At 47.1% G+C, this 13,876-nt stretch overlaps 3 protein-coding genes across 3 annotated transcripts; 2 read left to right on the top strand and 1 right to left on the bottom strand.

Moving 5' to 3' along the window:
* The first annotated feature begins 1,088 nt into the window (after positions 1-1,088).
* On the top strand, positions 1,089-3,413 carry F5891DRAFT_1140468 (major facilitator superfamily domain-containing protein). The gene is made up of 14 exons (XM_041364889.1): positions 1,089-1,127; positions 1,179-1,325; positions 1,383-1,445; positions 1,500-1,686; positions 1,736-1,771; positions 1,824-1,953; positions 2,001-2,065; positions 2,115-2,243; positions 2,299-2,375; positions 2,433-2,613; positions 2,665-2,858; positions 2,909-3,067; positions 3,120-3,164; positions 3,217-3,413. The coding sequence occupies exons 1-14, from the start codon at positions 1,098-1,100 to the stop codon at positions 3,328-3,330; spliced, it is 1,557 nt and encodes a 518-aa protein (XP_041230406.1). The 5' UTR covers positions 1,089-1,097; the 3' UTR covers positions 3,331-3,413.
* A 1,654-nt stretch (positions 3,414-5,067) lies between these two features.
* Positions 5,068-6,717, top strand: F5891DRAFT_1012975 (choline kinase cytoplasm). The gene is made up of 3 exons (XM_041360768.1): positions 5,068-5,339; positions 5,441-6,173; positions 6,227-6,717. Exons 1-3 carry the CDS (start codon positions 5,161-5,163, stop codon positions 6,647-6,649), a joined length of 1,335 nt encoding a protein of 444 aa, XP_041230405.1. The 5' UTR covers positions 5,068-5,160; the 3' UTR covers positions 6,650-6,717.
* A 1,837-nt stretch (positions 6,718-8,554) lies between these two features.
* F5891DRAFT_759832 (uncharacterized protein) lies at positions 8,555-11,516 on the bottom strand. The gene is made up of 6 exons (XM_041373155.1): positions 11,396-11,516; positions 11,161-11,334; positions 9,559-11,109; positions 9,485-9,505; positions 8,972-9,430; positions 8,555-8,919 (listed from the first exon to the last, which is right to left on the bottom strand). The coding sequence occupies exons 2-6, from the start codon at positions 11,326-11,328 to the stop codon at positions 8,641-8,643; spliced, it is 2,478 nt and encodes an 825-aa protein (XP_041230404.1). The 5' UTR covers positions 11,329-11,334; positions 11,396-11,516; the 3' UTR covers positions 8,555-8,640.
* Positions 11,517-13,876: the final 2,360 nt, after the last annotated feature.

Below are 13,876 nucleotides of genomic sequence, written 5' to 3'. Positions count from 1 at the left end.
GGTGAGCACAGGAGGAGGGCTACGGCTTAGAGAAGATCCATAGAAGCATAGTGAACTACACACTTTAATGGGATAATTTCCCCTGCAACTACCATACGATGTTTGCGTGGAACAAGCCCTGTGAACTTAAAAGACAGTAACTTAGTGTTTGCCCTGAAACTGCATGGAGGCCGTAATTGTACCTAATAGTAATTCTGTTTAAACGTGTTTGTGGCTGTATAGGCAGGTGCCGCGGTGCCAACATTCAACATTGATCGAGCATTCAGTTCAAGTTAATGTTAGTACTTAATAGTAACTTCTCGATCCGTCTCTTCTGTCCCTTGCTGGAACTTCGAAACTGAAAAGAATTAACCTAGTGCGCGGCGATCTCAACTTGATCTTCTTCAAGAGAGTTCTGTGTCCGAAGTTTAGATGCCATCAAGGCATGCGCAACGAGGTAGCTTGAGCGTGCTTGACTGACTCCCCCACACTGGGCAATGCTCATCTTTTACCAAATTCAACCCTATCGACTGCAGTAATGCATGCTGTCAAAGGCCCCTTCTCTTCTTTGTTGCGGGCTGGACTCTTACCACAAAGGCTTCACAATGCGGTCGAATTTAATATCATCATTGGTAAAGCCTAATGCCAGCGCACATTCACCGCTGTCTGCGGACCGCAAGTCAAAGGGTCACAAGAGGATAGTTCCAAAGCCAAAGAAGCTCTTTTTCGAAATCTAGTTATGCCAGATCTCATCGAAGCCACCACCAAACCAAAGGGTCCTTGTATAAAATGGCAACGAAGACGAGGAGAACGTTAAACCTCGAGCAGCCTTTCTTACTGTGCTCTCTCTTATTGCAAGTTCCTTGAAATGTCTTTAGACAATGCAGCAAATCCTATGCCAACTCATCTTCCTTCATGCTCGTCATGTTCGGATGATGCGTCTGCATCATCGGACAAAGCACACGCCAGCGATTGTGCCTCTCTCGATTCTCGTGACGAGATCCAGAAAGCCCCGAAACATTCGGTGTCCCGACTGCTTTTCGTACACATCGGGTAATATTTCACGCTGCTCGAATTGCTGTTCGCTTATCAGTATGTGATCGAACCTCAGGGCCGCAATGACACTTTTTCTTGCCACCACAGATTCTGTGCGTATCCCCTTTTCAAATTTGAGTGCTAGGCATTAAGCCAACATACAGACTATTGTGTCAACATCTCTACCGACAATAGTCAGCGAACTCGGGGCCTCCCAGAGTCAATACACCTGGGTTGGGGTTGCGTATATGCTGACCCAAACAGCTGGCCAACCCCTGTATGGAAGACTATCCGATTTGGTAGGAAGAAAGGTGTGTTCTTTTTCAAACTTGGAGGAGGCTGAGTGGATTTACTCGCTATATTACTAGAACGTTTTGTATGTTAGTATGATGATTTTCGCCCTCGGATCCTTGCTGTGCGGGGCTGCAAAGGTTGTTTGACTCCGGATTATTCTGAATTTGATATCCTGATCTTTATCTCTCTAGAATATTACACTCCTGATCATTTTCCGCGGATTGGCTGGTCTCGGTGGCGGTGGTATCGTCAGTTCCGTCTGGGTTATCACATCAGAAATTGTCGAACCAGAAAATAGAGCAAAGTGGTCTCAGGCTCTTAGTATTACTTGGAGCTGTTCTGCAGTTGCGGGACCAATACTCGGAGGATTATTCAGCAGTAAGTGCTCCAACGAATCTTAGATCTAAATCTCATTTCACCTCCGCAGCTGGCTTCTCCACGACAATCAATTGGAGATGGGCTTGTATGTCATTCATCCCCTTGCTATGTTTCAATCTCAAACTCCGGGTTACTAGTTTACATGAATTTGCCTGTATGCCTTTTCGCATTCTTGCTGCTGTCAGTGTCATTGCGAAATGTTACGCTCGGACACGCTAAGCATGCGTCATGGAAAAATTTCACCGAAAGGTTTGATTTTATCGGACTGTACGATATAATTTTGCTTTCTTGTGCTATGCTCATCATATCATCAGTCTTCTCTTTATGCTGGGTACCAGCTGTTTGGTTATTGGTTTCAGCTTCGCTATGAGTAGTGGATGTAGGTCCTATCGATATTCAGTACAAACACTTTGCTCACCATCATGCAGGGACATCACCATCAACACTCCTGCTGGTCACTCTAGGCCCTGTGATACTAGCCTGTGGTGGCTTCTATGAAGTGCGCACCACACGCGAGGCATTGTTCCCGCCTGCCGTATTCAAAAGTCTCACTGTTGGTAAGAAGCTTGCTTCGCGTGGAAGGATTTTTGAGATCTCATATGAATCATCTAGTGATCATTCTGACTGTCACATTCCTTCACAACTTCGCATTCACCTCAGGCACATTTTACCTTGCCCTCTACTTCCAAGTAAGGTCGTCCCGTGCCTTGTTAGTGGATCTGATTCTGATTTCATGATTTTCATAGGCTGTGAATGGTATGACCCCACTGCAAGCTGGTGTACAGATGCTGCCATATTCACTCGGATCATCATTGGCTTCGATGCCAGCCGCTTGGTTTATTGGATTCTGCCAGAAGCGTAAAAACGACACCAAGGGACAAAAATGGACGATCGTCGGTGGATTGCTGATATCTACATTAGGTTTCAGTGAGGTCGAACATACATATACTGAGGGCAGTCACTGAAGTTGTGTAACAGGTCTCTTGATAACACTCAAGGATGCCTCCTCGCACTTCGAGCAAATTTCTTTCCCCCTTATCGCCGGTATTGGAATCGGGTTCCTTTTCCACGCCCCTTATCAGGTCTTTGTGAAGGCATTGCATCCTTCTGAGCTCGCTACAGGGACTAGTGCATTCTTTCTGGTAAGGTTTACAGGAGCTACCATTGGCCTAGTAAGTCCATCCGCCTCGTTTATGCGACATTAACTTAAATCGTCTGCAAGGCGGTTGCTGGGATAGTCTTTGATAAACAGCTATCTCACGGTTTACCTATCGGTTACCAAATTCAGGGATCATCCTCCATCAATTGGAGGTTACTGAGTCTTATCGAGCCGCTCTCGTTGAGAAATGAGGTCTTGGGTGCTGTGGCTCTAGCCATTCAGGTGAGTTTCAAGGTCATGCCGCCCTACTCATTCTCAATTAATGATATCATAGAGCATCTGGATCGTCTCTGCTCCTCTGCTAGGTCTGGCCTTGGTGGTATGTGATCCCTTCTAAGTGATGATATGGCTTCACCAATCTGCATAATTAGATCTCGCTGTTTATGAAATGCTTTTCGGTAGAAACTACGAACCATCACGACGCTATCCAGGAAAAAGCTTCACACCAAGAGTCATGTGTCGATTCACCGCCTAATGAAGTTTAGAGGATCAAAATCCTTATTCTTATTGTACATAGATAAACTTGCTAGACGAGCGTTCGGACGAATTAAAACGTTTGATGTAACACAATATTTCTTGCACATGTGCGTAAGGCCCGATGCTAGCCAGGAGTCAGTGGGACAAATATTCACAACCACATCTAGCGGCTTTACCAGGGATTTACACATTTCTGATGGCCTCACGTAGTAGATCAGAAGCATGTATTTGAGCATGCAAAACTATCATGTTGTAGATAGGCCCATACGTAGTCGAAGTCAGGTTTGGGGTAACGTCTTCATAACCCTTTGATACAAAGCACACCGTTCAACAAATGAGCATGCAGCATGCACGATTTACTATTCCTCCATGTTGGTTAAAGTGGTTTAGATGTGCTGACACGGGCAGCACTTGATCTGAAAAAAGAATTCAGGCGGGAACACCGTACAGCTTGGAAATGGAATAGACAAAACGTCCAGACCTGAACGATTATGCCGGCAACTTCCCTCGTCTACAACAAGATATAGACGAGATATAGTGGTCGCACAGAAGACACCAGTGTCCTCGTGGCTTGCTACCGAAGATTAAGCAGCGTCTAACTGTGATACGTTGGCTGCGCGTAAACCCGCGGCCACAGGGTTACGAGCCCTAATTAGCGGACCTCGACAATACTTACGATACAAGATATGTTAGGGCATAATCCATAGACTTCCAAAACGGTGTTTCAAATTGCCTACCAGACTCATATGGCCAGAGCCTAATCGATAGAATATTGATACGAACGTTAGCTCCTAGAACAAATGGGCCTTACTCGCTCAAACAATCCAGGGTCATCTCTTGATGTGAAAGGGGAATAGCGGTGGTGCGTTTCAGACCGTTGCCGATGCAGTGATATAGTGTTAGTTGATTTGATTACATGTCGATGAGCTGAGTAATGAAACACTTCCTCGGCAGTATTAACCCGCGGAATGATGGCATACATGACTTGTTCACTAAAGGAATCAGACGCCTCTTGCTTCAACAAATAAAGCACAACCAACCAACCTTGAAAGTTGATTAATGCAAGAGCATTAATGCTCACAGCCTCCAGGGCCTTCCTCAGGGAACTAAGCGGTGACCGAATTGAGCGGGCAGGCGAGAAAACAATACGAAGATTTCAGATACATACATTTTATTCCTCGGCAAATCCATGATTTTTCTCGCCATATACGATCCTAGAAACCAGGTCGCATACATAAAGCAAAATCAAGATGTTGGTTTTATTTAAACGCGATGCAGGACGCAATTATAGGGGTATTGCGCATGATATACAGTGCAGCGTGATCATGATCCGGGCTTGGACCGGGTATGCCCCCGCGGATTTGTTTGCAGGGGTGATTGAGGGTGACCGGTGACCCGGCGACTGTTGATAGAAAGTCGATTTAGAAGTGGGTAGCTAGTAGGACATTCGAATCGTTGTCTTGGATGGTAGGAGCCTTGCGGCCTTGCTGCAAGCTTCAAGTTGAATCATGAAAGTATTCTGGTACTTGATCCGACTTTTTGTGAAGGAGCAAAGTGAACAAGCATCATTGTCTGAACAAGGTTGGCAAAGTCACCTGCTAATGATCAACCCATGCTTGTGGGGTATTGTAAATTTTCATTTTCATAATTAAATAAATGTGTTAGTAATTAATCTCCGACGGAGTTCGGGGTCCGACCGTGAGGATAATTAATGGTCGTGTGCTGCCGTGGCCGCCGAACGTTAAGTCTCCCTCCGTCTACCGGTACTTAACATTTCTCTAGACCGAGACAAACAGTCGAACGAGTTAATCCTACTACACTATATGTGAACAACTGGCATGATTGCAGACAGCGCCGCCGTTTCTCCTTCTCCACTCGTGTCGTCATCCTCGTCTTTGCGCAATTTAGTGCTCAGTCCCTCGAAATCTTCAAATGTGTCCTTATCTCAACCAAAGGTCACTGTTGATGTTGAGTTTGTCGATGGTTTAACAAACGTTAAGGCCAAATTACATGCCAGGTATACTAGTTGTCTTTTTTCTGCACGCTTCTTTATTATCCTTTTGGCAGGGTTTGTTATTCAAATTGCATTTTGAGCTTACGTCCCATCTTTTCATATAGATCTTACAAGTCGGCCGATTTTGCAAGAGACCTTCTTGCTATTTTGGTGGCTTTGCGGGTCCCTGGTTGGCACAAGACGCAGATAACACCCGAGTTACTCTCCATCCGCAAGGTCTCTGGTGCGCTCACCAATGCCATCTTTTTTGTCTCTTGCCCTACCGTTGCTCGTGTTCCTACCCTCTTATTGCGCATCTATGGTCCATCATCCGGTTCTCTCATCTCTCGCTCTCGCGAGCTGCGCATGCTTCACATTCTCTCATCTCGATGCCATTTTGGTCCTCGTGTATATGGTACATTTACAAACGGTCGTATTGAAGAGTACTTCGAGTCTGTCACGCTAGTTTCATCAGACCTTCGTGACAGGAAGACCAGCCAATGGATAGCTTCACGCATGGCTGAACTCCATTCTGTGGATGTTAGTGTTGTAGAGGGTCCACTCACCGTCAGTGCTCTTGAGGGAAAGAGTTGGGAGATCGGGGTCAAGAAAAATGTTAAAGCATGGATGCCAGTCGCACGAGAGATTTTGCGTCTCCAGTGTGTATCTGAGGCCACTCGTCAAGCACTTAACATCGACCGCTTTTATGAACTTTGGATGCGTTACTTACGCTGGGTTTCTCATGTTGAGAAGGTAGAGGGGGCATGTCGACGTGTTTTCGCGCACAATGATACGCAGTATGGCAACATACTGAGGTTAACTAGCCCAATTCGTCAAGATGCTCCTGAGCACCACCAGGTGAGCAATAGTCATTCTAGGGTACAGAGGACCTTGCCAAACTTATGACGTAGATTGTCGTAGTTGATTTTGAATACGCATCGCCTAATCCAGTTGCTTTCGACATTGCTAATCACTTCCACGAGTGGACAGCTAACTATCATTCGTCAACGCCGCATCTTCTGGATCCAAGCCGGTATCCGACAATGGAAGAACGTCAAAATTTCTTTCGGGCGTATCTTGCACACTCGCGTCCCATTGACACATGTACTTCCTCGGTTCCGGCGTTGCGCTCAGAAGCAGAAGTTTTCCAGTTGGAACGTCAAGTGCGTATCTGGAGTCCTGCCTCACACGGGATGTGGACCGTGTGGGGTATCGTACAAGCGCAAGACAGCCTGGAAAGAGGAGAATTGGAATCAGACTTTGACTACTTAGCTTACGCAACATGTCGCATGGAAGGGTTTATCAGAGAGCTATCCGAACTAGGTGTTCAGTAGGATTTTAGTCCCTTGTTGGTACCTCTCTATCCCAATTATCATAGAACCTAATCAAGTTTGCATTCAAACGCTCTAGGTGTTGTAGAAGCCTATCATGTGCTGAGGCGATATTTACGCACGCTCCTCGAGGCCGTGTTTTGTGCAACATCCTCGCGCATCCGTTTGAGGACCCCTTACGTAGGCCCTCGGATTTTTTTTATTTTTAAGAGCGCCATGAATGCCTGTGAGCCCCTGACGGTGTACGTAGATTCAGCGTGAGTTCTAAGATCTCGTCAACCTTCGAGGGAGCTTTCTCCGAGTCGCAAAAATGGTCTGATCTTGTTGGTCACGGTGGTATTCCATAAGCCTGGGACTAGGATGCAAGTGCCAGTATTGTTGTGCTGCCGGGTTTACGATATCACGTCGGTGGAAATCCTGTTCACCAAGGTTTGATCTTTTGTTTTTGGAGATCTTCTGTGCAATTTTAGTAATCAGACTTTGAACAGGGTCGTCAGACGATATGACCATTGTTTACTTGGATCACGACTCGGAGCATCTAAGCTATCCACAGTTAGACGTTCAAATTTTGTGCATGCCTTTTGAGGCATCGGCTCGGAAGACGTGTATATCGTATGATCCGCTGCCTGAAACACTAAGTCAACAAATTGAGAATAGAATGATATCGTTTGTCCTGTGACCCTGTCCTCACGTCATCATGCTGGTAAGGTGGTAGAGTAGTCCCCTAGATAGATCAATAAGAAGACAATTAATCTCTAGGATCTGGCACCGGGTAGGCATCGTCGAGGGGTGGCAACCAAGATATCATAGAATGAGAGAATTATCGGTATACGGGATACAGGCCTGGCGTCTGACAGAAAATGTCAAGGTCAAGAATAGGCTACGGAGCCCGCTGGAAGCACACGAATAGGGATGGGGCCGCATGACTTCTAGACATCACTGAGAGGTCGAACGGATCTTCATAGCACACATCAAATGACAACGAGATTTATCAATTTCTCTGCAACAAAACTCATCATATGTTAGTTTAGTAGGCTATCCGGGCTTCAAGCGTATACTATTACCCTGATCAGATCTGGGCCAGTAACACTCTTAAAATATTTGGATGGCAAGTAGCCAGCGCTTTAAGCCAGTGACATCGATTGCAACGCACTTTCACACTGCGTAGGGTGACCGTGAAGAGATAGGAAGAGACGTTGACACCACGCTGCGGTACTACCATCACAAGAACACCGTGAATCGGTCGGGAGAAGTTTAAAAAAACATGATGACGAGTCTGCCATGCGATGATTCCGATGAGAAGGAGTTCCTGATAACAAACAGGTACCTTCGTAACGGCTGGGCGACTTCACGAAGTCATAGGGAAAGTGCTGCAGAGTATCAGCTGCAGGGGAAGCTTGGCGAATTTGAATTGACTACAAAGTTCTGAGTTGGAAGGTTCAGGTTTTGCAATTGTTATGTTGCCCTGCCTGATATGATGCGGCCTGATCGCAACGGCGTTAGCTGATAGGCTTATCATCAACGTGTAGTAAATGCCTTCGAGCTTGTCTTTGCCATTTGGTGGACAAGGTTACTTCTAGTTCATGCGCAAGATGACTTCTAGCTCAGCACGTAATTCTTCCAGACGACATGAGAGTTCACCAATCGACGATCACGATGTCCTGCAAGAGAAGCCAAAGGCAGATTTGATGAGCAGAGGAGATGGAGGGGGTGTACGTTCACACGGAGATAGTCATGAAACATATCATCATCAGAAGCGTGACAAGGGGCACATGAAAACAAGACGTAAGATGAGGTATACAAAAGCTTTTTGTACAAAGTAAGGTAGAAGATGAGCAAATGTCTCGTAAACTCCACTGTCACTACGGGAGTCATGAAGACAAACATCACATAAAAGCGTCCGACCAAGCGGCGAAGTTCTCAAACACGACATCCGATGCATTTACATCCAGTTTTCTCCGAGCCTAGTGAGGTCACCTGATGCCCACGGAGAACTAGATTCCCCGGCTCCTGAGGGCCTGTGGGTATGAGGGCACACCGGCTAGGTTGCTACTACGAGTAACATTGCCCCAGTTTCCAGCACTCCCAGATCTAACGTGTGCACGTGGAACAGCATTATTGTTTGATACCCTATCGACTTGCGAGAGTGCAAAAGACGTTGTGGGGGTTGCAGCAGAAGGTGTGGACGGCGAGGAGAAATCTAGATCTACATCCGTTCCATTGAAAGAGTGTCTGGCGTTGGGCACTGTAGCGCTCGTTCTGTTAAGACGTTGCTAAAAGTATTCTTGGATCAAAATAGGTTCTACATAGCCACGTCATACTCACCTGGCTGTATCCTACGATATCCAGGCGTGCGTTGTTGTGCCGCCCCAAATCAGGACCCGCTGTAAGAGGAACAACCGGAGACTTCATAGGTGTCTGCTCGGAACTTGAAAGCATCAACGCATTGCTGGCAAAGGTAGGGTATGCTGACTTGTTCTGCTTCGTAATATTATTGAGAGCAGACGTGTCAACGCGAAGCGAGCCAGTGGGAGGTCGAGAATTAAAGAAGTTACCCGAAGGCGGGGATGCGTCCACTGGTGTTGCATCACCCTTACGCTGGATGCGCTGAAGAAGGGATATCGATGATTCGTTGGGGTCGCTATTCGAACGCTCACGATTGCTTGCAGTGACCGAAGGTGGAGGAATACCCTCAGCTCCCGGTGCGATGCCCGAGACCGGCAGTTCGGTATGGATGAAGCAACAACGTTTCCCATATGGACATGCACCTGACACCCAGAATGTCTATTTGCCATCATCAGAAAAAAAATTCCATAAAATTCCAAAAAGAAAGTTTACCCTGCAAATTTCCGTTTTGTACTGAAATGCAATAATATCAATACTCAGTATCGCAGGCATCGATGAGTTCCTACCTTGGGGTGACGAGCAACGTTCCGAAGTTCATCTTCTCCATGCGCAAACTGGCATTTCGCTCCGTACCGACATGAGCCTTTCTCTTCCCATGACCTGCATAACTCAGTCTTGTACAAGCCGAGCTTACGATTGTTAGCACTCGGTCCACCGGTGTTTTGCGAAGGACTCTCAGATCCTGCATTGGAATGGTCTACCCCCAGGCCTTGAGCTGGTAACGCTCCATACGGACTAGTGAAATGAGTTTGCAGACGGCTGGCCATGGCCGCGACGGCTAGATCCGAGGGGTATGATTCCGGAGTGCCGTAGAATTGATTGTAGAGACCAGGGTGGATGGGGGGATACATTCCATGAGTCGCCTGTGCGAAAACTGCTTGGTTGCTGAGGAGCGCTAATGTAGCAGCATCTCGCAGAGCGGAAGGGTCTGAGGCGGAGTGCTGATGAGCACCACGGAACACGTTGTGTTGTTGCTGCACACGAGTAACGGCCGGGTGATGATTGTCTCCGGTAGGGAGAACCATGTCATAGAGTTGCTGAGTGTTACCGAGCGAAAGGTGAGGAACGTGTGCCGGACCATAGGCAAGTCCCGTTGGGCTTGGGACCAACGGTTGTGGAGGGTAACCTCGCTGAGGCTGACGATAGGTAGATTGAACTCCATTCGCCGGGCGTCCTTGGAGAAAGTGATGTGGTGCGGCGGCACTGGGGGCAGAAGGTTGCGGGAAATAGCTGCGCTGAGCGCCATAATCGCCCTGCAAATCCCCATTACCTTGGGCAGAACGATAGTCATATTGCTGTTGTCCGCGACCAAATGATGCGTTGGTCAGCGATGGGTACTGGGGCTGCTCAGGTGAAAAAGGCTTTTCTCCGCCACCAACGCGATCCCGATAAGCAGCGGACGACCAAGGGTGAGCAGCCACGGAATGTACATGCTCCTCCCCTGCTTGCTTTAGGCGACGCAAATCAGCAGTAGATAGTCCACCGCTGAAGGAATGAGGACGCTCCTTCCCGTCATTCCCCGTTGCTATCTTCAGCTGGGGCTGCCCGCGCATGGTATGACTAGCCGAAGAATTGATAGATTCGTGAGATTCCAGTGTATCCGTGGACGACACGCGAGAATGGGACGGTGAAATTTGATGATCAGAGGTATTGGGGGAGGAGTCAAGACTGACGTCAGAAGCCGTTTCCAGCGGACTTGCATCATTGAATGGTGCTACATTCGCAGCACCTAGCTTAGACTGAGGAGAAGTCCCCAGTCGGCCCTGTATATCGTCTCCAATGTCACCTACGACGCCGAGCTTCAGCCTGGCAATATCTTGGGCAAGGTCCCAGTCGAGCGATGCGTCTGGATCGACAAGCTGTCCCGAAGCATTTAGCCGCCATCGCTGAGCGTTGTTTGGGACACGCTCAGACGGATGGCCAGAAGTTTCGGTTTTTGACATGTCTACGAGGTTTGTACGAACAGGCATTGCTAGAGGTTTTTGAATCGAAGCTGAACGTGGGATGTAGGATGAAAGAGACGGTGGTGAGCCTTGTGCAGATGAAACGTTCCAAGTCTACGGGACGACGTAAGAAGGTTGTCTAGTGAGAGATAGCGTATGGCTTACTTCGGCTGTGAAGTCTGAGTTCGAGTTGTGATGTTCAAGGGGACTTGAAGACCAACCAGGTACACCCGTTGATTGTGCTCGAGCTGAAATGGGTTTTCTTGAGCCTGATTCGCGTGCAAAGTACAAAGTGTGTGTGGGTGCAGTAGTAGCGGTGACCACCTTTTGCATTTAAATCTGATTTAAATAATGGGAATTGTCAGCGAAGCAAAAACACGCTGCAATGAAATTTACTCACCAGTTAATTAACAAGCTGATGAGCGACTGATGATTGCTGGATAAAAATGTGTCGTGCGTTGCGGTATGAGAGAATAATCAAAGATGCGATGGAGTATAGGATATAGGTGATGCGATGTTGAGAGCACGATTTGCTAAGTGAGTTGATAGATAGAGACCGCCGTCGACGTTTTGCTGGATAGAATGCAAGAAGACAGGCAGTAAAGATCTAAAGAGAAAGCACAAGATAGGTATAAAAAGTGAGATGAAATAAAACGAGGCGTGAGGAGGTCGTGAGGACCGGGGTCGCGTGTTGAAGATCAGGACCCAGGTCAAGAGTTTGAAGAGGCAAAGTGGGTGGAGGTCGAGGGTTTTAGATCTTCTTGGAGGTTATGGTAATGAAATGAGGCAAAGGGGAGGAGCCCTGACTGACCTTGCGAAGGAGTTTTGATTGCAACGTGCCCTTCTTGCGGCGGCGATTGCCAATAATTATAATGAGCCCTGTGCAATGAGGTTTGGAGATGTGACTGGGCGCTCCCTTTACTCAAAAATGAGAACTATTAGATACTGTAAACTTTCAGTTAGCCTTATTAGAATATAGAAAGAAAAAACAACAACCTGGATCGTGGATGGTCGTGGTCAAAACAAAAAAAGTTGGAAGCGAACACTAGACCAAGGGCCTATAATTCACTTGGCTCACAATGCACTGGTTTACATTGTTGATGTCGTAACTATCGGCTTATGCCTGACAACGCCGTACAGCTACACCACTTGAACCAAGCCCTTCAACAATTCATCCATCCATTGTGCTCCTCTCTGCTCCCCAATCATTCCTCAACTAGTTCGGGCCTCGAGGCCATATAACGTGTCTTTGCATGCTACTTTCGTTGACTCCAATTTCAAATTTAATTTTGGATACAAGTACACGTGCATCGCCATTGATGACCCGGAAAATCAATACGATGATCAAGCTGCAGATCGTTTACTACGATGTCAAGACTCTATTGAACCAGACCCATTACTCGGAACACCTTCCAAAAACCAAACTTTCATAAAATACTCAAGGGTTACTAACCCCAAAGTAACACACTGCACCCAACACGTGTTGATGCTGTCCCACGAGTGTGCCATGCAGCCGCAGCACCTCCATGGTTCGCCGCTCTGTGAAATAGCCTCAAGGACCGCCTTTAGCACTCACCAAAGAGTCATACGAAGCAAGCATGCACCGTCCGTGATCGCCACGCTTTGCGTCCTTGCGCCCATTCACAATATCACCTCTATTCATCGGTGTTATCATCGTCTTTGAATTGGGCTCAAACTTCCATTTCCTGCGTCGGCGTCCGAGTCAAAGGCATCCTTAGCTTGCCCATGGGGCCACTTCACGTGAGTTGATATGCCGGGTGCTATTTGTGTTCCGTTAAATCCACTTTAACTGCTTTAATGATATTATGAGACTCATCTGCATCAACCGCTGTTCCGACCATATCATCGGACAAAATCTGGGGAACTTGTGTCAGAAAGTAAAACGGGCCACGAAACAGTCGTGTTTGATTGGAATTTCGGAAGTTTTAGCACTAAAAAGGCAGGCGTAGTGTTCATTGCTACTAGTAGAGGCTAACTTGACACAACTTTTCGCGTATCAGCTCCGAATTCTGGGGCACGATTCACGAGAACTTGCAACGATAAATCAGACGCACTTCCTACCGTGCCTCAGAACCTTCCTCTAACTTGCTGATGGCGCTATAATCCGGCTAGATAATCACCGTGACGCCTCAGAAGACGTGCGCACGAAGCGCACAGTATGTGTCAACTCGGACCATTATCAATTCATCTTTTCAAATCAGTTTACATCGATGATGACCTGGCTCAGAGATAACTCCATCGCGATATGAACATAATGCCGCTAATATCTCGAAGTTACGGGAAGCGCTTTCTACAGCTCCTTCCTATGACCGCATGGTTCATGCGTCGCGTATGCTGCAATCTTAAGTTTGAAAATTCAGGTTAAAGCTTATGGGTCGTGGAATACATAAATGCGATAATACCATATGAACCAGACCATGAACAAAGCATGAGGATGGATCTGACGAAACTCAAACCTCTCTAACGGCTTGAATGATTATACTATGGGCTCGGTCATCGATCATACCGTCAGCCGACTTGGCATATTTTCAAGGCACCAATTCAAATGACCGGAACACGTTGCAACACACGCGCTGATGGGCCGTCGCCAGGAGTTACGCATACTATGTGGTTCCGAGCCGATGAATTACGAGCCGACAACCCTTGAAACTTCTTTTTTTTTCAATGAGCTGCGATGAAGCTATATCTGATGGTACACAAAGCCTGCGCCTATTCGGCAGGAGCATCCAGGCGGGAGTAGAGGACACTGCCGATACTGAATTGGCCAAACCATCGCAGACATGGGCGGAATTAATCATCGATAGCACAAACATTCTCGGAAGAAGAACTGATACTTAAAATCGAACATCAAGTATGTGCC

This window comes from Suillus fuscotomentosus (genome assembly GCF_016647785.1).
Source record: "Suillus fuscotomentosus strain FC203 chromosome Unknown F5891scaffold_9, whole genome shotgun sequence".
Classification (NCBI taxonomy): domain Eukaryota; kingdom Fungi; phylum Basidiomycota; class Agaricomycetes; order Boletales; family Suillaceae; genus Suillus; species Suillus fuscotomentosus.
This window is presented reverse-complemented; position numbering and strand designations above follow the sequence as displayed.

Excerpts from the sequence above, each read along its gene's own strand:
- F5891DRAFT_1140468 (XM_041364889.1), top strand. The coding sequence starts at position 1,098 with ATGACACTTTTTCTTGCCACCACAGATTCT. Across the intron at positions 2,376-2,432 it reads ACCTTGCCCTCTACTTCCAA|GCTGTGAATGGTATGACCCC; the intron begins GTAAGGTCGTCC and ends TGATTTTCATAG. Across the intron at positions 2,614-2,664 it reads GATATCTACATTAGGTTTCA|GTCTCTTGATAACACTCAAG; the intron begins GTGAGGTCGAAC and ends GTTGTGTAACAG.
- F5891DRAFT_1012975 (XM_041360768.1), top strand. The coding sequence starts at position 5,161 with ATGATTGCAGACAGCGCCGCCGTTTCTCCTTCTCCACTCGTGTCGTCA. Across the intron at positions 5,340-5,440 it reads AAGGCCAAATTACATGCCAG|ATCTTACAAGTCGGCCGATT; the intron begins GTATACTAGTTG and ends CTTTTCATATAG. Across the intron at positions 6,174-6,226 it reads ATGCTCCTGAGCACCACCAG|ATTGTCGTAGTTGATTTTGA; the intron begins GTGAGCAATAGT and ends CTTATGACGTAG.
- F5891DRAFT_759832 (XM_041373155.1), bottom strand. The coding sequence starts at position 11,328 with ATGCAAAAGGTGGTCACCGCTACTACTGCACCCACACACACTTTGTAC. Across the intron at positions 9,506-9,558 it reads ACGTTGCTCGTCACCCCAAG|TACAAAACGGAAATTTGCAG; the intron begins GTAGGAACTCAT and ends ATTGCATTTCAG. Across the intron at positions 8,920-8,971 it reads ATATCGTAGGATACAGCCAG|CAACGTCTTAACAGAACGAG; the intron begins GTGAGTATGACG and ends GAATACTTTTAG.